Source organism: Orbicella faveolata, unplaced genomic scaffold, assembly GCF_042242905.1.
Source record: "Orbicella faveolata isolate gen_17 unplaced genomic scaffold, um_ofav_v1 contig_48, whole genome shotgun sequence".
In the NCBI taxonomy this organism is placed as follows: domain Eukaryota; kingdom Metazoa; phylum Cnidaria; class Anthozoa; order Scleractinia; family Merulinidae; genus Orbicella; species Orbicella faveolata.
The window spans coordinates 2630331-2654049 of NW_028301578.1; the positions used below are offsets into that span (position 1 = coordinate 2630331).

General features: G+C 37.4%; 2 protein-coding genes across 4 annotated transcripts; both read left to right on the forward strand.

Annotated features, from left to right (window-relative positions):
• The first annotated feature begins 499 nt into the window (after positions 1 to 499).
• Positions 500 to 8657, forward strand: LOC149095957 (carboxypeptidase B-like). 2 transcript variants are annotated; one of them, XM_089281263.1, is made up of 9 exons: positions 500 to 564; positions 1352 to 1409; positions 2138 to 2236; positions 2775 to 2879; positions 3670 to 3795; positions 5115 to 5205; positions 6441 to 6652; positions 7167 to 7254; positions 8363 to 8657. In XM_089281263.1, the coding sequence occupies exons 1-9, from the start codon at positions 503 to 505 to the stop codon at positions 8548 to 8550; spliced, it is 1029 nt and encodes a 342-aa protein (XP_089137389.1). In that variant the 5' UTR covers positions 500 to 502; the 3' UTR covers positions 8551 to 8657. The 2 variants fall into 2 exon arrangements, 1 of the variants encoding a protein (XP_089137389.1); XR_016204589.1 differs by lacking the exons at positions 500 to 564; positions 1352 to 1409; positions 2138 to 2236; ... (3 more) ...; positions 6441 to 6652; positions 7167 to 7254 and adding an exon at positions 7640 to 8135 and having other exon boundaries at positions 8363 to 8418.
• A 1907-nt stretch (positions 8658 to 10564) lies between these two features.
• Positions 10565 to 21875, forward strand: LOC110053441 (carboxypeptidase A4-like). Of its 2 annotated transcripts, XM_089281581.1 has the most exons (11): positions 10565 to 10773; positions 14563 to 14701; positions 15433 to 15517; positions 15666 to 15887; positions 16312 to 16413; positions 16863 to 16967; positions 18115 to 18225; positions 19258 to 19348; positions 20006 to 20208; positions 20965 to 21055; positions 21680 to 21875. In XM_089281581.1, the coding sequence occupies exons 2-11, from the start codon at positions 14610 to 14612 to the stop codon at positions 21865 to 21867; spliced, it is 1290 nt and encodes a 429-aa protein (XP_089137707.1). In that variant the 5' UTR covers positions 10565 to 10773; positions 14563 to 14609; the 3' UTR covers positions 21868 to 21875. The 2 variants fall into 2 exon arrangements, with proteins under 2 accessions (XP_089137707.1, XP_020615323.2); XM_020759664.2 differs by lacking the exon at positions 10565 to 10773 and having other exon boundaries at positions 14427 to 14701.
• Positions 21876 to 23719: the final 1844 nt, after the last annotated feature.

A 23719-nucleotide genomic window follows, 5' to 3' on the forward strand; every position in this document is an offset into this window, starting at 1 on the left:
GCCTACTGAGTAACAAAATTGTTTGATTGTGTCTTCCAATATTTAGCTCTTATTAGCCGTCAGTGAAGAAGCAAAAACATGACTTCCATATATTGTTTTTTTTCGTTCAATGTATAATAAAACAATTTTTAGATTCGGTTTTTGTGATATCTAGAATAATCAATTCGACCTCGGCTGATAACCCTTACCTCGACCTTGATTATTCTGGATATCACAAAAACCCCATCCAATAATTGTTAAAACAAATTAAGCCACAGCTGCGGACAGAAAGGTAAAAAAAATCTAAAAGCTTTAACGTGCAGAGTCTGAACCTTAACTAATCAGTGAACGCAGCTGTTAGCTTAGTTTCCCTTTTAGTGTATTCAGCTTTTGTCTCTTTTGACAACTACGTAAACAAAGCTCGCTGTAATCGCTGAAATATACCTTTAATTAACGTTTTACAATCATTGCCCCTTACTGCAACGTGTGCAAATTGACAAGCGCGCAGGTCAGCCTTGAGAGAATGACCAACCTAATTATCTTGATCCTCTCTTTAACTTGGCAGCAAACTTCTCTTACAAGAAGGTTAGAACTTGATGAATTTTTCATTCAGTTGTAAACTTGATTTATTTCCTCGGGAGCTGTAGGTGGGATGAGAGATTTAAATTTAGAATTTGATACCTTAACACATACTTATGTTTTGGTAGGCAAAGTGAAACCTTGATATTCATCAAAAAATCCTTCGACATACACACACACCAGGTTATTATTTCTCAACCTCGTGAAATTTTGTAAGCCCCCTGATCAAAAAACCTCTTCAGATTAAGCCGCTAAAATGACTCCCTTCCAGAATCAGCCTAAATGGCTTCATTCTTTGAGGGCCTGCCAGCAATTTGTTTGAACGAGCAAAACACTGAACCAAAGGAAGAAAATCATCAGGGAATCTTCTAGGTTTTGAAATTCGCCAAGGCCTGTAGGGAGGTCTAAATTTCACCGGGAAGGGGCGAAAAAAAAACTTCACTTAGGCTTCATAAAGTTTGTTACACGAGACGTTCAAACAGTAAATCAAATCTTAACAAATTTAACCCGTTTTTTTTCAACATTTTCCTTCGTAACAGTTTCGCCCTACTAATTTTCTCAATTGTAGGATTTATTTTTTATTTTTATCTCTTGTGTTTATCTACCTCAGTTACGTTTTTGCGTTCGTTTTACTTGAAATTCATTGCGCGGGTTCAAAAATTTCTTTCAACTAACGATTCGGTTTCCGGCAGTCATTTCCTTTTTCTCAACTACTCTCAACCTCCAGGAAAATCTTGGATATGCTTATAGCTAAGAGAGAAGTTTTTGAGTTGTCCTTTATTCTATTTTCCAGCGAGAAAGTTGCTCGAAGTGTTTCAGGATGGTACAGTCAATACCACGATCTTACTGGGGTAAACTTCTGAATACAGTCTTTATAATTGAACATTCAATTTCCAGCAGGAATCCGTTTGAAACCTCATTTGAGATCCTTCCAACTCGCACTGTAAGGCGACTTGTAGCATTTATTCTGAGCTTGCAGGACCGATAAAATTACAGAGCTTCAAAAAAGTATCATTTAAGCACTGTTCTTACATGTAAACTGTAGGTATCATGTATCATGTAAAGCGTCGTTTTTAGCTAATTTTATTTCAATTTCCCTCCCTTCTTGTAACATTTCAACTTGTTATGTAGCACTGAGATCGGGTTACTTTGTTTTCCTCAAACTCTGCCGAGATTCTCGAGAAACAAAATTAATCGTTATATATAGCTGGAGTTTTGTTCAATCTAACGTGCGCTTTTATTCATTGATTTATGGTAACGTAGTAATGGCTAAATCCTAATGTCGCCCAGCGGAAGCAATTGTTGCCTGCTCTCCCTCTAACCTGTGGTCATTTTGACCTCTTCTTGCTTTATTACTTTACACTAAACTTCAGCTATGTAGCAAAAAAAACAAACAAACAAACAAACAAACAAACAAAAAAAGAACACTTAATTACAACAAAACAACAACAACAAAAAAAACACTTAATTACAAGTCCCTTTGAAAAACAGTTAATTAGTTTTGTTTTCCCTCTGGGCCAGTGTACACTATTAAGTTAAGTGTTTAATGTGGACATGTTTTATTTTACCTGTTTCACAGATCATTCAAAAGCTAAATGAACTCAACAGCACATTCGACAACGCGTTTCTCTTTTCTATTGGAAAAACCAGCGAGGGCAGAGACATGATGGCATTAAAAGTAAGTTTTATAACTCTTCTTTTTTTTTAGTGTACTAGTATCAAGATAAATGCCGGTAAAGAACCCAATTGAAGACTCAAGTTTTTCCCAGCTTTTATTTTTCTCCAATTCTCCTGGCGTTGCTAAATGGATCATAAGCAATTAGGGACAGATCATGGAATATATCAGCTTCCTTTAGACCCTCGAGGTGAATTGTGTGTCTACATGCATTTAATAGTAAGATGATTCAGTAAAGGAAGCTCGTTAGAGACGAAGCGCCGTAAAACATTTAAATGGATACTTTTTTCACGGAGAAAAGTTGGTCCTAGATTGCCTCGACCATGCGCTTACATGTACCTTTTGAAAGACGTACTGACCAATCCCAGAGTACAAAAGAACTTTCATGTACGATTACTTTTGAATAACCAACTCGGAAGTATTACTAGTATAATTTCATTAATTTTATTTCGATCATAATGGATGGCGCAAATTCAAGGACAGGATCATTAAATATTGTTTCTCTTATATAAAAGAATGACATAATTTTTTATTCTCCAAGATAACAGGAGCGAAGAAAGTAAACAAGCCATTGTTTTACACCCAATGTTTAATTCACCCCAGAGAGTGGGTGTCAGGCTCGATGTGTCTTTACATGGCCGATGAAGTACGTAAGTTTAAAACTATGAAGCCAAATTTGAAATCGAAAAAAAGTTTTAAGATGCACTCCAGGGTCGGGTCCAGGATTTTCCTCAGATAGGAGGGGTGCGCCACTGTTTTACTTCATCACCAGTAAACCACATAGTTTTTTTTTTTTCGCAGAATACCAGTTATGTTAAAAAGCGCATGATATCTCAGGGAGGGGGTGCGCACCCCCTGCATCCTCCCCCTAGATCCGCCTCTGTACTCCACTATCAATATACATAGACAATTTTAGTATTCACGTAGGGTTTATAATACAGGCCCAGATGGGGAAGGGCTGAAGGTTGGAAATTGGGCAATATAAATATACCAAAACGTTTTAACAATGTTTGCATAAGTACAACATGTTTTCTGGTAAAAAAAAAGGCGACTTATACGACTTGACCAAACCTCAACAAGCCAAAGTCACAATGATGTTCCGATTGCAAGAAGTATTACATGTTCACAGTGTCGTTTTGTACTTTATAAGTAAGGAAGTACGTAAGCCGTACAAACAAATGTGAAAGTTATAATGAATTGTTTGTGTTTTCCGCAAACTTTTGTTTGTGCTTCTGCAACGATAAAAGGAGTCAAAAAAGCAACAAGGGTGGTTTGTCTTGTTATAAGGTAAATGTGGTATTTCATATTATTACATTTTACGTGCTTGCCACGTGCTAGACAAGTACTGGACACGTGCTTAGACACCTCATTTGCCGCGAGTAACGCTACAAATACAATGATCGAGCAGTAACTTATACCAAATACTTCTTTTATAGCTGACTAAAAACTATGGAGTGGATTATAAAATCACTGCCTTGCTTGATAAAATGGACTTCGTTATTCTGCCAGTCGCCAACCCTGATGGTTATGCTTATAGCTGGTATATGGGAGGCAAAAATGACGTAAGGTTTCTTTGAATAGTGTTATAGGAATGTAGGCTACAAGTAATAAATCAAGTTTGACCACGTTCAGACCTAAACACCGAGAAGAGAGTTGAAAATACGACGCGCAACGGAGTATTTTTGACAAACTTTAGCTAACTTTAATTCGAGGTGTTTGGAAATGTTGTAAAATACCGTCTTGAATGTATATCTTCTCAATCGAAAATAAAACTAAGGAGAAAACGGAGAAATAAAATCATAAAAAATCTGCGCTAATTAAGATCAGATATCCAAACACCATCACGGTCATGTTTTCCTTTGTTTGAACTTGATGAATTATTAATGAGTTTGAGAAAACAAGTTAAGGTGGCTCGATCGGATTTTTGAGTAACGATATCATTCAACTGTGAGCGACTAGGGCACCACCATAATCAATCTGACAGAAAATCAAACGTTACCGGTGTACTAAACAAAGATGAAAGTTTCAAATAGGGTACATTTCACCAGGATCTGAGTTAACATAGCAACGAAATGACGCCATACCTCGTTTTACATAACACCGAATAACTTGCCATCGGGAAAACTTTTCGATCTCGGACTTGACATAGTTATCTTAATGATGGCAACTTTTTAAAAAAAAAAATCTATAAGAGCGTTTTGGAGAAAATTGCGAGTGAAGTTTCAAGCTGTCAAAATACAATAGAAATGAAGTTGTTTTAAAATGTTATTGCACACTATGTCCACGAGGCTTGACTAAATGGTATTCTAGTCTTAAATGATTGATAATGGTGGTGCTCTAGTCGCTCAAAATTGAAAGGTATCGTTATTCAAAAATCCGGTCGAGCCACCTTAAGTATAGTAAACTGTTGTCATTACAGTGGCACGTAGCCGATAGAGCTGTTCCACTGCAGGTTCATTGTAGATCATCTTCTGTTGTATGTACTTTGATAAGTTTCTACTCACGAGGTTTTAAAATGGTGCCTAGATAAACAAGCCCCAGCCCAGAAACTGAACTTCCTTACAAAAATATAATGTATTTGTTCAATATTTCGGCCCAGATCATGGCTATTTTTTAAGGAAAAGAAAAATAATAAACACAACATTGCGAAAGTGGTCACATGACCTTGTGCCATACGTCAATATAGGTTGCCAGGTAACAATTTTATCGATAGGGATGTGTGTTCTTCCAGGTTAAAGTATCCGATCATCAAAAGCTGCAACTGACGAACGCGGAAACTTGCAAAGTCGCCAATTAGCACTCGGCCCTCGGCACTCGGAACTCTCACCTTAACTTATCTCTAGTAAATTTATAACAGGTAAAATGCTATTTTTTTTTGCAGTACACTCGTTTGTGGGTCAAAAATCGTCGTCGTGTGTCAAGGAGATGCCATGGTGTGGATCTAAATCGAAACTTTGGTTACGCATTTGGACGTAAGCAAATATCTTTAAAAAAAATCGTTGAGAAATTAAAACACCCTGCAAGATAGCGCGCTATAAGAAGCACTCCTCAGTTTAACAATAGACCTCACCACGGTTATTTGGAAGCCATCTTGACCGGTTGACAACAACGTTTGCAATTGCAGTGTTTATATCAAAATCAGATGGCAAATATATTCAAATGAATTCTGAACAATCTGTGAATAGTAAAGTAAAGATACTAGACAAGGTAAAGGTCGAGTCTGTACACGAGCCACGTGGCCCATCAGGCCGGAGCGTATCCCGGTTTTTGTAGCATGAGGCGACTAGAAGTACTTCTACTCCCCCCTGGATGGGATGCTAGTCCATCGCAGGGTTACCCTCAGCATTAAGTTCGCCGGCACCCATTTATACACCTGGGTGGAGAGAGGCACTGCAGGAGTGCGGGGTTCGAACCCGGACCACTCGATCCGGAGACGAGCGCACTAACCATGAGACAAGGGATTGCATTAATTAACCACATTTGAGTGATGTAGCTGTGAGTGATGTACATTTTTCTATGATCTTTTTTATCCGCGAAATGGTAAGCCCCGGCACTTCGCAAAAACAAAAATCAAATATCACTTCACAGAAATCTAGAGCAAACCACAGAACTAGCACGAGCTGTTGACGTAATGATATGACGCAAGCAAAAAAAAAAAAAACCAAACCAAAACAAAACAAAACCTTTTGGTTAATCAAAATGACCAAGTGACTGTACCTTGTTTTCTGGCGGTATCACCTGAAAGAAATACAGTACTCAGTCGTTCTCCCAGATGCCCACTCGTGTTTCTGTTAAAACAATTAGATAACGAGCTTTACATTTCCATGAAGTGATAGTTTATGTGGCCAAAAGAAACAGAGGAAATGCATTATAAATCTATCAGCGTTCAATCTGATCACGAATGCCGTTCTCTTATTGGTTACGCTACTCACTATCTATTTTGTTGTAAGTAGTGAGCAGTCTAGAAGTTAGCGGTTGTTAACAAAATGATGCACGGTTCATTTATGAAGTGTCTGTGAAGAGGATTTAAATAAAGTTTTGAGCGACTAGTAGATTTATACTAAAACAATTTGATTATTCGCTCGCGATTTCTATGCGTGGTAGTTGATTCGGGTTGCTGCCCCCTTGTCAACGATAGACCTCAAGCTTGCGAGACATAACTTATTTGTTAGATAGATATAAATTTTTCTTTGAATTGCATAAATAGACAAGATTGATGACGAATCAAGGAGGCACCCTTGCAGCAAAACATACATTGGTCCCTATCCTTTTTCCGAGCTAGAGACAAGGAACATCCGGGACTATCTGACGAGTCTTGGCGGGAACTTGAAGGGCTTCATCGACTTCCGCGCTAAAGGCCGCAGCTGGTACTACCCCTGGAAATATACATATGAAGATTCCGCAGATACGAAAGAACAGGTGTGAGATGTAAATATTTAGAGGAGCTCAGTCACGGTATTTTGAGTTATTTTGGCCACATACAAAATTACCTTTATATGGTAAGAAACCTGAAAATAACAGTTTAATAAGATAGAAGAACATCAAAGAGATAATGATAAACTATAAAGGAACAAGGATGGCTAAGGATGGAGAAGATTGACACGGATTACAAACGACGAATTTGAAAAATTGGGGCTAAACTTTTCAATATGCGCAAACCGCGACTGAGTTCCTTTAACAATTCTTGGGGAGGGAAAGGGGAGTTTTCTCCCTTACAAAAGCTAAATAGGTACGTGTGATGCTTACGAAAGGTTTTGGACAAGGACTCGGCTTAAAACAGAGGCCCAAGGTATCTCGGAAATGGCTTGTTCCATGGGAAGAAAGTAACACTTGGCAATGCTGCGTGACAAAACGTATTGCGTCACATAGGATACTGACTTTTCTATTTTTTTATTTCTGTAATATTTTTTGTATTTTTTTTTTGGTTTTGTAGGAGCGGGTTGCCGTGGCGGCGGTCAGAGCAATATATTTTAACGGTGGATACTACTCAAGTTATATGAGTCATTCAGCAGGCTTAGGGAGTACGGGAATTTTTATTATTTCTATAGTAAATGTAAAGAGAATAACCTGAGTAACGTAATAAAGAATATAACACAAACAGCGGTGATAAACGTTGTATTCCAACACATTTTAATGTAGAACTTGACGTTTCGTATGCTAGTCTACATACATTTTCAAAAGTGACCGTTACAATTTTTTGAAAACTATATATCGTAAATATTAGGGGTCTGCGCCTCAAGTGGGGAAACTAATCTAAAGCAGTACGTTAACTTGTCTAGAGATCATTAAGAGTAACAGCTAATAAAGCAACAACTTCTCACTACTGACATTGACATTAAGGGAAGGCTTTAGCTCTTTAATGAACAGTGTCTCTTTAATTTCGCAATGAAAGTCAGTTTTGCCGGGTGCTAGGATGCCAAAATGATCCCAGTTTATGCTGTGACCAGTGGTTTTCACATGATCAGCAATGGCTGATAAATGGTCAATTTTAGCGAGGGCCTTGAAATGCTCTGTTTGGGAGTTTTCGTTTTGCTTTGCCAGCGTAAAATTCCGTCCGTCTCCCGTCGGTCGACAAAAAATCTTCACTTGCAATTGTCGGCTAGTGTGTAGTGAATATAGATCAGTCTCCGACAAGATCGGAGCTTGTCGGGCGACATCTGACTGTGCTAGATCTCAAAACGTCTTGCCGGGCCTTGTCGCGCTCCTCAACCAATTAGGAAATGTCATGAAAGTCACGTCAGTGTAAAAGACGCCGTCTTGATTTTGGATGACTCGGCCCCAGGCCTCAACGCGGCTAGTCTCGACAAAAAATCGCCCAGTGTGCGGCAAGCTGATGGCTCGACAAATTTTAACCCAATTTGACCCGATAAAAAAAATCTGCAGTTCTACGACAAAAAAATCGGTTAGTGTGCGGCAGCCTTAATTTCCCGATCGGTCGTGTCAAAATTGTCTTGCCATTTATTTTCTGACCGAAATCTCCGTAATTTTGGGGTAAATTGTAAACAGCCCCTATTTTCATTTCGCACTATCTTTCTTTCTCCCCGTTGCTTTGAGCATTACTAGAAAAATCCCCCACTGTTGACCCTTATTAAACAAACAATAATGAAAGTAACTCTTACTATTTTTCAGTTCAAGCCGGAGGAACCTGTATGGACTGGGTATACGGTCAGTTGGACGTGAAATATTCGTTCACAGTTAAGCTGCAGAATCGTTATGGTGGTAACGATGGGTATAAGCTTCGGCCGGCGTTCATTCCTGCTACAGTGAAGGAAGCATTCCTTGGAGTTAAGACGCTTGTTAGTGCTATGAACGTGTAATCAAGTTTTAGCTCGCGCTATTATGTAGTACATGTATAAAGTTTATATATTGCGTCACAATAAACATGCTACTAGAATGCCAAATGTTGACTTTTTATTCTCGAAAATTTGAAATAATGTATGAATTAAAAATATTATGAGAAAAACCATTCAAGTACAGTGAAATCTTCGTGAACCGACACAAGTTACAATCTCATCACTATAAATAATGGTGTAACAAAAGGGATATTCATATGACGAAATGAAATCTAAAATGCATAGCGACATCAGAGAAATGATTGAAATTTGTTAAAGATTTCCTCGTGAACACTCAAATAAGTCTCCCTACGTTTAATAAAGTTTTTCTTTGACTTAACTTATTTCCATCAAAGAAAAAACAAACAATCTTCTTTAACATACCTTTAAATAAACTGACCCCGACAAAAGAGCTTCAATGAAAAGTGCATAGAAAAACAATGTGGAGCCTTTCTCTTATAATATTACACTGTGATTGCTAAGTCTCCCAAAGATATTGAAAATAATTAAAGCTTCAATCGCGAGGCCGAGAAAAAAAGGTTAGGCCGGAGTTGGTCAGTTTCTGGTTTAATATTATTGCAAATTTTTAATAATACAAGTGTCGTCTGAAACTCCTTCAACTCAAATGTCTGTTGTTATTAAGAAAATACATTTTTTCCTGTTTCTGGCCACAGCCACAGCTCTCAATTGGCTGTCAACGTTTTATTATCCCGGAAAAAAATGAAGTTAATTTATGACGAGATAAGATGAGACATATATGGAGCAAAATTAATTTGACAATTGTATTACTGATTGGTTTGCCACAGAAATAACTTTTTTTAAATTTAAAATTCTAGTTTTCTCAAACATAATTTTAAAAAAAATTATGTGGTGAATGGGTTCTATTAATTGATTTACCAACAGACGAAAACGAATAGAACAAACATTTGAGAATTAAAAGTTCCACTTTTCGAGAATGTAAACTATAATACATTATTAAAAACGCGTTACTTAGTTTTGAAACCGTGATGATTTACAAAATCAACGGAAGAGTGGTTTCTCAATAAATTAAATCCAGTTGAGTTTTAATTAATCAGTCGATACTGCTAGCAGATGACTGGAATAAATTGAGCCTTCAAGGAAAATTCCCGCCTTCTTCAGAAAGGTATGAGAAATATTGTGCAAACCAAATAGATTAAATTTAAAAAGGTTCTTATTTTTCATCGGGCCTCGCTCTAGCTGTAAGCCAATTAGGAAACACTGGGGATAGAAGCAGCGACAAGGCAAGACATATAAAAATTTGTTTCGCGAAATTTGAGTCATTTTTGAGTACGCGATGATTAAAAAACAGCATGGAAACTAAAATGTTGTTAATTGATAATAACTTCGTGTGGAGATCTTAAAGTTTCTGTATGAATTTAAGGAACGAAGAGGCATTTTAATTTTTATTTAAATCTACTTATTCCAACGCGTGTGAAGCAAACATCTGGCCAATTTCTAATCACTATGTTGTGAAAGAAGCCGACTTCTAAAATATGACTAAAATACCACTTCTGTTAATTCTGTTCCGCCAAGCAGATATCATTTAAACATATCCAAAAAAAATGCATTTTGAATTTTCATTAACGTGATTTCATTAATTCTTTTGAGTATGTCTACAACATTAAAAGATCCTCAAAACTGCAACCGAAAACCTGATTGGTCTGTTTTCGTTGGCTTGGCGATAGAAACGACCGATACTAACTGTGACTTAATAACTTGTGCGAAGCAAATGCTCTCTTCGTAAAAAGACTAGGTTTTTAACAATATACTGTACAAAGACTTACGATAGGCGCTGTGAGTAGTAGTGTTGTTGTTTTTAAATTCAGAATTAGCTTTGATAGCATGCAGAGAGAGTGTTCTATCTTATCTGTAGAGTCACCCGTTTAATTATCTTGTCACAGATTCAAACGTATTCAAAAAAAGCCCTCAAAAGGTGACTACTCATTACTCCCAGACAATTATACTCGAGTGGCCCCTCTCCTTTTTCAAGTCATTAATTCATTTGCAGTGACAAGTATTCTTTATTTCTGGGTTAAAATTTAAGAGTTTCAAAATTTCGAGCTACCGCAGCCAGGACAAGTCAGAATTAAGTGCACAATATACCGCTTGAATCCAAAGAGGGGAAGAAATAAAAACAAGCGTCTCACTTGTAAAGGGAAAAAGGGTAAAGCTGATATGATCTTTTAGGTAAGTGCTTGGCTTTGAGACTTAGAGTTAATTAATCAAACTAAGCTAGCCAATAGACATAATAATTCAAGACTCGGCAAAGACTTCACAAACAGATCGTTTGAATCGAAAAAGTTAACTGGTGAGAAGAAATACGCGAGGCAAGTTAACATCTGCGAGGAAACTATGGTTGTGAATGTAAATACCAAACACAAAACAAAAACTTCGCAGACCTGTATTTTGACTTTATTAATTTTTGTTTTGTTTAAGAAAGAAGCTGTGCTTTCTAGACTTATATCAACGCAAAGGACCTTACGAATGTTTTTTTTAGATACTGGTTCAGGAAATACAGAAATGTTCTTGGAAACTCAATGGTTCGGAAATTTTTCAGAAATTATTTTGGGAGTTTCTGAAGTACCTTCGTCAGCACTATTGTTTTCTGTGTCTGAAGGTTACGCCAAAAAAATTGCCAAACCATTTCCAATATTTCTAGCTTAGTGCTTTTAAGTCGATAACGTAAATAGAAAGTTAAAGTTAGACAGACTTAGCAAATGTTTTATTTGTGGTACATGGAAAGCGGAAACTTCAATTTTTTAAGTGAAAATAAATTCCGCGTCGGGCTATTATCACTGAACACAAATTTATGTTCATCCGGCTGTTATTGCCCTTGTAGAACAAATAATTATCGCACGCGTGGGTGTTGCGTGATTGCTATCGACTAATGACGTCGCAATTTAAAAACATGGCGTGAACCGCTGGTCAAAGGTAACGTAGGCTCTGGCTCGTTGATAGGACTCGATGAAGATTTCTTGGTAGGTAAATGTTAGTTATTTTCTCATTTTTAGCCAATTATGTTTAGAAATTTCACTGTTATGTTTATTGTTATGTTTATATAACAAATCCTGAGGGAGAGCCTGTCGTTTCTGGACCATGGAAATCAACATAATCGTGGCCTGTTTCGTTGGGATGTAAGATGACGAGCATTTTTAATATAACTTGGACAATTAGATTTGATTCCACTTACGGATGTGACTTTAAAACACTTTGAGCCTTGGGATGTTAACCGGCTGTGAGGACAGCTAAATTTTATTGGCATCTTGATTTAATTTGATTACGAAACTATCTGGAGTTGACGGAAACGTCCTGGCCCTGAAGTCAGAGTAAGCCTTCACCTAGAAAACAATGATGCAAATATTGTCTAGTTCTATTCACTAGCAAAAAAACTCTAAACCGAGTGTTAAAGAGATCAAAGCCGATTCGAATCGGAGCTTGTTCACTGAACGCTATATGTATAAAAAGTATACTTTTACAAATTATATTTTTTGTTAAACATTGCAATTTAAAGTGCGAAAAATACCTAGCACGAAGGTTGACGGCAAATATGAATGTTTTAATTTTCTTTTAATCCTGTGAGACTATAAAAACTGGCTCTGTCACGAAGAATATCAATACCACTTTAAACAAATTGTTATTTATAGAGGACACCTCCACTTGTTAACCAAAAAACAAGGAAATCACATCCACAGGGAAATATTGGGCTTCATCATTATCTAATATTTGTTCAGAAATTTTTTTTGATATTTAGTCCATGGTGTTATGAATAAAAACACACAGCTTAGGCCCCGTTCACATTTCGGCGGGGGAATTGGAAAATGCAACAATCACTGGTCATTTTGGATTTATGTCTGAGAAAAACTCAGTCAGGGAGATCACATGATTATTTCGACGCCATCACTTTCGAAAAACACCGTTTTCAAAATGTTTTCCGCCCATACGAAAACGAAAAGACGGCGTTTGTAAATTCTTCCGGTTTGAAGAGCGTTTTCGGAAAGCTCCGTTTCCGTGACAGATTAGTGTGGACGTTGTATTCAAGAGCGCCCCAAGTTTATTAGTTGTGTAACTATTAGGTGTTTACTCTCTACAAGTAAAGATTGATTGATTGATTGATTGATTCCTAACAGGAGAAATAAACCTGCGTTTTCAAATTTCTCCAGTATAGTGTGTAGGGGGCCTTAGCAATATACAGGGGTCAAATGTCTGTTAATTAAATTATTCAAACTGATTGGGGGCGCCCTAAAGTCGAACGTATTCAGTAATTTTGATTATCATCTTTTTTTAGCACTACTGGAGGGGGTTTAAGTTTTTTTTTTGGCAAGGAGTCAAGCTACACGCATGATTATTTCAGTTACTCAAAAATAATCTAGTTAAAGATTTTCTGTTTAGAAAAACGCAGCAACTTTACACAAGAACATTTCGAACCGGAGTCCTTCCTTGTTCGTAATGCTGCGCAATTTGTAGCGAAAAAAATCCAAAAACATCAGATTACGTTGACTAATTTAAATAATCATTTTGACAAAACTTACATTAAAAAGCTTTGTTCAAAATTGACATATTTTCTAAAATTTTCGAAGAAATTTTGATTGCTTTTAACATTCTTTGTTTTCTCCTTGTGTGCACCTGTTAAAACGTATGTAGTGGTTATTATTCTAGTTCAAATGTTTTCACGGTGAAACAGATAGATAGATAGATAGATAGATAGATAGATAAACTTTATTTAAACACGATAATAATTAAAGCTAAAAGCTTGTGGGGTCGTGTATTTAAATTTAACTTTGCTAAAAATTTAAGTTACGATTAAAATGTTTAGATTACAATTCCTAGATTTACAATAAAATTAATTATTTAATTAATTGCTAACTAGAAATATTACCAAGTTAATCTACTATATGATTACAATAAACTAACTAAAACTAATTGTATATAAAGTCACTATGTCTGTGGCGGGTTGTCGAAGCCGACAGGGCGTTAAAGTTAAAATCTTGAAAATAGGCTCTATTTACAACCTGCTTTCTAAGGTCGAAAAAGCTTGAAAAACTTTTATGTTGTTCATGGTATAAAACTACGTTCCAAAGGACAGATCACTTATATCTAAGTGAGTCTTTCATAAATCGCGAGTTAAATCGTGGTATAGAAGAAAGTACTTTCCCTCGGAGCGAATAGCCGTGGCTGGAGTTTTCAAGTATCGATTTCATCAGGGGCTTGGGCAGGCTGTCGTTGTTTGCCTTACAAAATAGTCTTAGGATGTCGAGCTTATAATACAGGGAAAAGGTATACCACTGATCATATTTGAGCACGTAATTTGTCGACATGTCCTTGGGCAAGTTGAACAGCAATCGGATCTCTGTCACAAACCGACATTGTCATAGCTTTTAGGTTTAAAAGTTTGAATTTTGATGTAAAGTGTTCTCTTCATGAAAATTAAGTTGAATTATCACAATCACATTGCGGTATAAATTTCCATTGTAATCATTGCTGTGTAACATTAATTGTTCCACGTATAACATAACACTTTATTCTTATTATTGCGCATTTCCTTTGAAAGAAATGAGTGTTTTCTAGTTCTGTTTAAAAGCCGTTTTTACGGTTAATGTTTCTCGTTTGTACTACAATTTAATCCAACTTGTATGTGGGGCAATTCTGACAATTCAATTTCGTAGTTTCAACCCGAAATTGGATCGCATCCACGTTAGATTACATTGTAATGCAGATAAGAAAAGTTATCTGTGAAAAGGGCTATAGATTTATATCCAAAGAGAACAGCGTCTTTTGGTCGAGTCCACGATCTTCTTCATCTATTTAATGTAAATAATTATCATTAATTTGTCATTTATTCCACTAATAACCACAGTCTCTCACAGTTTAACGGTCTTTCAGCCGTTTACATGGCATATCGAAAGATGGCATGTCGAAATGTGGTCGAAAGATGTCGTCTATGCACGTAACACTGATAGCGGGTGTAATTTATGGCAGTAACTGAGGTTTCAAGACCGAGTAAGAAGACGTGTGAAAGCTAAGCTATGAGAAGTCACTGTGTTTATTTGGCTTTTGGAAGTGTTCTACTAGTGACACGCCTAGCAAAAGAGATTGACACGAAGCAGTTCTACTTTGGGTAAGTTGGAATAGACCACTTTAAATATATGAAAATTCAGCTTGGCAGCTAGGCCTAAAGGACACAAACAAAGGAAATCGAATGACCATGCATATATGTTTATTCATTTCTTTTGCTTGTGTCCTCTAGGCCTCTCTATCAGACTGAATTTTAATATATCGAAAGTTGCCTCTTGAATAACATCATCGTTCCCAGACTGTTCTCTTCTCCTCTTGCCCCGAAAAGAGGAGAGACCCTGAAAATGAGGTTTGTCCCAATTCGCCAGTTTTTGACAGTTAATTCTCATTAAAATATTAAAGGTATGAGAGAGTGTAGCAACTTAAACGCTGCGAAAATAAGGTCTGGAAAAAAATTCAGGCTTGAACTGGATTCGAAGCCTTAATCCCCATTGCAATTCCTACATGGTGAAATGTTTCAAATACTTTCGAAATTCTCCACTTTGAAGAACTTTTTCCAAAGCTTCTTTATTGATGAAAACTGACGTAAACGCAACGTATACACAAGGAGACATGAAAAGATTTCCCCTCCCCTGCTCAACTCGAGCAAGCTCTTTGGCAATTATCCACGAATAACATGTTTATAATTATCTACAAATACAACCTCAGGAACAATAAAAATCATCTATAGTAGCTTAACATAGCACTTTTTAATTTACTTAGAACAAGTGCAACTCTACCGAAGCTGTTACAATTTGGTAATGTATCTTTTAAATCTTTTTTTGTCACCAACAGCCATAAAGTTATACGAGTGTTCCCTGCGACACAAGCACACCTCAACGTGTTAGTCACACTACAAAATCAATTCAACAATGAAGCTGTAAGTTAAAGCTGTCTTTGTTTCACAACTTATTGCGTCTGAAAACTGATTTCAATTGGCCGACTGATTGTTTGATGATTGATTGATTGACTGATTGACCTTTGGACATTTGTTGTGTTTCTTTTAATCCTGCGTTCTCTAATGTTAGCTCGACTTTTGGACACAAACGCCGCTTGAGGGAGCACCTGTTGATATTCGTCTGTCTCCCGTAAACAGTTATGAAAACATCACTGCATTGCTGACAAGTTATGGCATCGAGTTCAGAGTTCAGATACCAAACTTACAATCCGTCATTGACCAACAAAACGGGAACCAACGAGGGAAGCGTGAAACTTCATCATGGTTTGACCGATATCATAGTTTGGACGAGGTAGGCGCTACAGAAAACACGCCTGACTTGAAAATGATAAAAATAATCTCATATTTACGCCAGTTGTTATAAGAATCTTCCTAATTGCACCATCTATCTTGCCAAAGGGCGTTGTAAGTACTACAGAAAACATGTCTGACATTAAAATAACAAAAGTAGTTTCATATGGTTATAGGGGGTCCACCTATTTTCGGAGCACTTGCGAGTTCTCGCGCTATTTCGGATTGGATGGTATGATCTGAATCTCTTGGACTGGATCAGTGAAAAGTTACCACACAAAAGTCTCGAAACTGCATATTGTTGTCACCGCATTGTATACTAAATACTGTTTTAAAAATGCTACACACATTAAGCTGAAAGTCACTCTAAGTATCCGGATAATCGTCTGCTCTTGTTCATCGCATTTTGGTCTATTTTGCTTAAGATTTCCTCTCAGCTTAGAGAAACCGCCGCCTTGTATAAGGAAAGAGTTCGGATATTCACGTTCGGAAAGTCTTATGAGGGAAGACAGCTGTTCGGTGTTGAGGTAAATATGACCATGAAATTAATCTCCGTGGTAAAAATTATAGGCTGATATTTTGTGTATATTACCAAGTAGTATCTCTGTAGCTTATATCGACCTCACACTCGGGCAATAACTTTGGTATTTTTGTAGTAAGGTACGCCTCAAACATTTGTGGCATGGCATAGTTAAGTTATCTAATAGTTCATTAGAAAATAGTTAGTAGGTTATTAATTATATTAAGTGTCCCCAATTAGCAGAGGTGTTTTTTCCCCCATCGGCTAGATGTTAAGACACATTAATAAAGTTCATGCTATGTTATGTTATGTTATGTTATGTTATGTTATGTTATGTTACGTTATATTATGTTATGTTAACTGCTCCAGAAAGAAGGATTAAAAACCATTACTTTGTTTTACTAAGAAGTAGTGTTCTTTGAAGTCTGAACTAATCCGTGCCACTTGGCTGTTTAGATCCAGACAACCCCACAAGACGCTAAGCCATTGGTATTCATAAACTGTGGAATCCATGCCAGAGAATGGGTCACACCAGCTACATGCATGTATCTTATACATCAGGTCAGTATCAAGAGCTAGTTTGTTTGTTTACATCACATGACTGTGACAAAAAACAAACAACAACAAAGCAAAACTAAACAAAACCGAACAGAAAGCAAACCGAACCTAACCAAAGCAAATGAAACCAATAAACCAAATATAGAACTAATTCAAAATCAATAGGCCTTATCACGGTTTTCGACGCCATCTTGACGGCTACGGTAGGCAAAGCGGTCAGAAATTACGGTGTTTGTATGGCAATCCGATGGCAAGTAACGTTTTCAAAAATTGGATTTTACACAATTTGTGAATCGCAACGTTAACATACTTGGTAGAAGATTGTATTCACCAAGTTTGAAGGATGTAGCTTGGCTAGAAGACGCTCAGTTAATTTTTCTAATTTTCCATGCATTTGTCTGTAAATTTGGCTGGGTAGACGCGTTTGACGGGAAAAAAATATAGACAAATGTATAGGACATTAAAAATTAACTGAGCGTCTTTTAACCCAGCTATGTCCTTCAAATTTGGTGATACAATCTGCTACATAGTATGTTGTAAGTTGCAATTCCTAAGTTGTGCAAAATCAATATCAAAAACTAAAAATTGTTTGCTATCCGATTCCCAAACAAACTCTGTAACTGTTACTGTAACTTTTGACTGCTTTGCCTTTTATCGTTTTACTATTGTGCGAAGCGCTTTTTAGATAGGTTTTAATCATGTTATTACTATCAATTGCAACATTTGAGTTGCTAGGTCAATACAGCAGGACCTCAGTTTGACATTTTCCCGTAGACCTGGCTTGCGAACGCAAACGTATTTGCGGCTGTGGCTTGTCTCCGCCGAAAATAACATCTGCGAACCCGAGCCGGGAAACGATTTCTGTGACGTAGGAATTTTAAGCCAATCACAGTTTAGCTCAAGTAGCCCCAGAACTACTGCGCGAGGTATTCGCTGCGAGGGGCACTCGAGTTTCATTCTATCATGGTATCTGATTGGCCAAGGAGAAACAAAAGTCATCAGGTCACAGAAATCGTTTCCTGGCTCGGGTTCGCAGACGTTATTTTCGGCGGAGACTAGCGACAGCCGGAAGTACGTCTGCGTTCGTAGGCTAGCAAAGAACTCACTTTAGTTTAATAATTCGTTTTTTTTTTTTATTTTAATCCTCTAGTTAACCTCTCAATATCAAGATGACGTCACTGTGCAGGAGGTGTTGAACAGAGTGGATGTTGTTATAATGCCTGTTTTTAACGTGGACGGTTACGTATACACTTGGAAAAAGGTAGGAAAAGAGCTACCCTCTACAAAAAGAAAAGTCATTTGGCTGTATTGATAGAGTCGTGAAAAAAAGTAAGCTTTGTCGAAATGGGGACAAACTGAGAAACCGCGAGTTACGATAACGGTATGAGCAATGTACGAGCTAGGTACAAGCCTACACTAGGGAGATACTAGCAAATAATGAGCAAGAGAATTGTGTTGCTAAAGGTATGGGAACAGTTCGATCGAGAAATGAATGAAGCTCGGGAACGGTATGAAAAAGGTATCTGTAACAGCTCGATTCAAGAAAAACAAAAAAGGTTCCAGCGAAGCAGCGTAACGTGTAATCTACGAGAAGATTTCCAGCGATTGCGACCAAAAATCGAGGCGGGTTCGAAATACAAAGGGGGTTGGATCTTTAGCGCCGATCTAGAGTGCCTTTCCAAACCAGAGAGATAACTGGAACCTTTAAGCTAAAACATATATATCAAACTCGTGGAGAGATGGGCACGAGACTAACATTAAATCATGCATAATGACGTCAGCGTTTAAAAATGTATACATTTATGTTCCCTACACGAAGACGCACGTTTAAGAACTTATCCATTCTGGCGAAAGTATACGAATAGATCCATATACGTATAAGAATATATATGGGTTATTGAGTAAGCGTGAGGTCAAGGTGGCTGGATATTGGCCAAGTTCTTTTTTTTGCGTGTTTATGGACTGACAGAGCCATACTGACCGAACAAGTTTGATAAAAAAAAAAAGATTTATTATATGGAAAAAGTACACTATTATCTTACGGGACACAGCGGGTAATCCCGAGCGAACAAAATAGCGCCATCTTGCACGCTCGGGAAGCCAATCACAGCCCAGTATTTGATTCATTTTTCCCGTTACCGGAGCTAGGTAGGTAGCCATATAGTAAATACATTTACACGTTGAGTCCTGCGAGAAGAAACATAGCGTGCGGTTTCCACATAACGGCTCATCGAGGAAACCCCTAAAGTTCATGTAAATACTACAAAAATAATCCAGTTTCTATTGTGTATAGGATCGTATGTGGAGAAAGAACAGAAGCTTGAACCCAGGCTCCAAATGCGTCGGGACAGACCTCAACCGGAACTGGGGATTCGGCTGGGGTGGTACGTAATAGAATTCTCTTCCATTCAGGATAAAAATACTTATGAAATGTAATTTCTGACGATTGAAGAACGAGTTTGTCAGAAATTATTATTCTGACGGCGCGACGAAGAGGCTCGCGGAGTGTCAAGGGACGTTTAGGGACTATTAGGCATTTGGCGGGAAATTTAGGTCATTCTAGGTCGGTCAGTCTTCTTCCACGGTTTTTTATTAAGCTTTTATTTTAACAGCTTGTATGTATAATTGTAAAAATGTTCTAGCTTATTGATTGTGTACCCTTTCGTCGGTTTTTTTTAGTGGTTTTTCGTACCTGGCGTAGGACAGGTTCTAATTGTTGGAACCATTAGTTGTAATTTGCAAGGATACAGATTAACTTATTAGACGGAATACATCTGCATCTGATGCATCCTCAATAAACTATTCACATTGAATGTCTCGTGTTAATGTGGTCAGCATTGCTTTCACTCAATGGATCAAAACAGCTTTACACTTTGTTATCATAGTGGGAATACTCAAAATTTCGTGGTAGAAATATTCCCAATTTTGTTTTGGTGTGGTTATTGTTTGTTGCCAATTGATCTTTTGTTTTACGGCATTTGTGATGCTTCTTGTGACGGATTCTGATGATTTCGTTTTATATTCACTTCAATTTTGGCCAGAGACCGGAGCAAGCGGCCATCCCTGCAGTGAAATCTACCATGGACGTGCTGCCATGTCCGAACGTGAAATTCAAAGTGTTGCTAACTTCCTTCAGTCCCAAGGACACCGACTGGTAGGGTATCTCGATATTCATTCCTACAGCCAAATTTTGATGTTTCCGTGGGGATATACAAAGAGACGGAACAGGGACTACGAAGAACTGGTACATTACAAGATTAGACTATTTATATATTCGAACAAATTTGCTTAGAGCTGTATGCAATGCTGATACGAATGTCCGCAAAGTGGGAAAACAGATAGTGTAAAAACGTTGAAACTCTTGCGCAAGCCCACTGTTAGAGACAATAGTCAAAGGTTGAATCTGTTGTATGCAATGTCGCAGGTAGACGAAAAAGCTTTAAAATGTTGTGTTCAATGTTTCAGGGAGTAAAACAAAAGTTAAAAATGTTGAGCGCAATGTTACAGATAGTACACAAACGTTGAAACAGCTGTGCACAATGTTATAGATAGTTGAGAAACGTTTAGTTTGTTGTGCGCAATGTTACACATAGTTGGCAAACGTTGAGACTGTTGCGCGCAATACTGCTGATAGTAGACAAACTTGGAAACTTTTTTTTTGGAATTTGTTCTGCACAATGTTACAAATAGCGTAAAAACGTTGAAACTATTGTGGGCAATGTTGTAGATAGCAGACAAACGTTGAAACTGTTGCGCTTCATGTTGTAGGAAGCGGACAATTGCTGAAAATGTTAGGCATGTTTCTAAAACTGAGCGCTTAGGAAAAAGAACTCCCATTTTTATGTACCGTCTGATTTTTTTTATCTATATGCTCACAGTTTTACCTCCATATAAAACTCTTTTTAGGCAGGCTAGCTACTGTAAATTACTTGGCTTAAAAGATATCCGGCAAGTTTTTGTTTGGGTTTACTCTGTACGAAAATACTAATTCCTGTTTCAGATGCGGGTTGGTCAGGCTGCAGTGGATGCGATCAAAACTCGCGGAGGTGACAACACCAGTTACACTTTAGGACAAGCATCCGATATCATGTGTACGTATATAGTCTGATGGAGTTTACACTTTGGCTCAGTTTGCAAGCATGTCGTCATGTTCTAACTTTTTACTTTCAGCTTTTGGTTTGGCACTCGTCGAACATGCTGAGAAAGAGACCCCGTTATTGTCATGAGTACCGTAGTTAGAAATTTAGCGATTCTTAATTCAAAGCCAAAAAACACCATAAGAATTAATGCTTGACCACATTCGATTTATTGTCCACACACTTTTAGACTAGAACCATCTTGTGGGGCATAATAAACGGTACCACATGAGCGTACTGTTTTGTAGCTTGTATTTGAATGGTTACGCACCGGGTTTTTTCTTCAGACTTAAAAGGTAGAACCACCTTGTACAGCAAAGTACGTAAATAGTACCACATGAAAGTACTGCAGAATGGTCACACACTAGGGCTTGATCCACAGATTCAGAAGTTAGAACCAACTTGTACAGGGCAATAAACTGTACAAAAATGCTCAATATCTTTCGCTGGAAGGTTAAGACCCTTGCCCCTTCGCTAGATTTTTTTTCAAGGGGTGGGGGATAGTGGCAGTAGAGTAACAGTTTTACTCATTACTGACTTTGGACTAATTCGTATTTATTTTTGTTTTGTTTCTCATAGATCTCGAGTCCGGAACAACAAAGGACTACATTTATGGCCATTTGAACGTGCGATACGCGTTCTCTATGGAGCTAAGAGACACTGGAAAATACGGATTCCTTCTTCCCAGCCATCTGATAGAACCAACAGCTAGGGAAGCGTTTGAAGGAATCAAAGCCATAATTCTGAATATGAAATTAAATGATTAACAAACCAATGTCATTATTTTCTATTTTGTGATTCAAATACTTACAGAAAACGAAATAGATAAGGCTTTGGCGTGTTTTGCCTCAGCAAATGTCATAGAGTAACCCCAAACATTTTAAATTCCATATTTCCTGTTTCAATATTATCTAAATGAAAAAGTGAATGGGTTCAACATTGAGAAAAGGAAAGAGATATTAAAAGATGAACATTATTGAAATCATTTTCCAAAACATTGTCCTTGTGTTTAATTACTGTAGCAATGTTGAGGGAATAAACAAGGATGGCTTCGAAAAAATGTGAGAGAGGGCTGAATTTCCACAAAAACCCGTTATTTCAGTTGCAACGAAGATGATATTTTGCCTTGAAACAGAAATGGAGAGAGTTCAGACTATAAATAGCTTTAGACATGAACTGTAAGTGAGCAATCCCTCGCCTACTTTACGCGCATTTTAACTTTATCTGTTTATGAGCTGAACACTAATGTCATTGTCGTGTTATAATCTTGCTTTACTATACTACACGCCAAAAGAACGTGGTGAAAGGAAACACAAAACATAACAACAACAACAAGAAAAACAAACAATTAAAAAGAGGGGGTGATATTGAATCCTGACAAGTTATTGACAAACGTATTGATTTTCCCTCTTTAAAGTTTAAAAAATTTATAAATCCCTTCAGCAGTAAAATAGGTAGGAAACTCAATTGTCGAGACGATAAAGTCTATGGATGGCTATCCAGAGAACTGAAGGGCATAGAGTTTCCAGTGTGGTGACTTTTTCGAAGGAAAACATGGAAAACCGAGTAATGTTTATACTAATACCCCCTTTTTTCATACGGTTACGATCATGCATAGCTGTACTGATTCTTGTTGTTAACCGAAAAGAAGACGGAGAAAAAAAAAAAAAAAATCGCATCAAACATTATATTAACAACCGCACACTGCTAGGCTACTCTCTGTCTACAACAGAGTAGATAATCAATAGCGTAGCCAATCAGAGAACGGCATTCGTGATAGAACGCAAGCAGATTTATATTAACTAGCGCTAAAAAGTCACGACGTTTCGACCTCTCCGAGGTCATTTTCAAGTGAGTAAAATTTTCTAAATTAGCATAAATATGTTAAAAACAAGTTATAATAGGTAAAGATGTGGCGAACGCTAAAATGTGATAAAATATGTGAAAAAGTGTTAAAAACATACAATGGAAAAATAAAATAATCTTAGCAAGAATTGCTCTAAACAAATAATTTGGCGCGAATTGAATCAAAGAACTGAAACCAACGCCAACTAAACAGTGCGATTCAATTCGCGCCAAATTATTTGTTTAGAACAATTCTTTCTAAAATTATTTATTTTTCCATTGTATATTTTTAACACTTTTTCACATACTTTATCACATTTTAGCGCTACTTATTAAGATTTATATTAATCAGCAATATTTCACATGGCTTGCATACGAGCCAAGTGGCCCATCAGTAAACGTAGGGAGTGGTTGCCCAATCTCCCGATTCAGGGGTCCATGAAAAAAAAAAACGCACGACTATTTACAATAACATTACTACTTACAATTAATATATTCGCTAAGATGAATTCTAGTCCATCTAGTTGCTCGTCCATCGAATGTTTACCCCCATCATTACACTTGCCGGTACCCATTTGTACAACTGGGTGGAGAGAGGCACTGTAAGAGTAAAATGTATCGCTTAAGAATACGACACAATGTGCCCGGCCAGGGCTCCCAACCCGGACGGCTCGATCGGTAGTCGAGCGCACTAACCGTGAAGCCACTGCGCCCCCACAATATTTCACATGCATTGGACTGAAATGACACTGTTTTTTGTTGATAGGTTTTAAT

What these genes read in the sequence shown, in the direction of transcription:
- LOC149095957 (XM_089281263.1), top strand. Translation starts at nt 503, where the DNA reads ATGACCAACCTAATTATCTTGATCCTCTCTTTAACTTGGCAGCAAACT. An exon ending in CAAACTTCTCTTACAAGAAG is followed by an intron (nt 565 to 1,351) that starts GTTAGAACTTGA and finishes TCTATTTTCCAG; the next exon opens with CGAGAAAGTTGCTCGAAGTG. An exon ending in AATACCACGATCTTACTGGG is followed by an intron (nt 1,410 to 2,137) that starts GTAAACTTCTGA and finishes CCTGTTTCACAG; the next exon opens with ATCATTCAAAAGCTAAATGA.
- LOC110053441 (XM_089281581.1), top strand. Translation starts at nt 14,610, where the DNA reads ATGAGAAGTCACTGTGTTTATTTGGCTTTTGGAAGTGTTCTACTAGTG. An exon ending in ACGAAGCAGTTCTACTTTGG is followed by an intron (nt 14,702 to 15,432) that starts GTAAGTTGGAAT and finishes TGTCACCAACAG; the next exon opens with CCATAAAGTTATACGAGTGT. An exon ending in GCATGTATCTTATACATCAG is followed by an intron (nt 16,968 to 18,114) that starts GTCAGTATCAAG and finishes TTAATCCTCTAG; the next exon opens with TTAACCTCTCAATATCAAGA.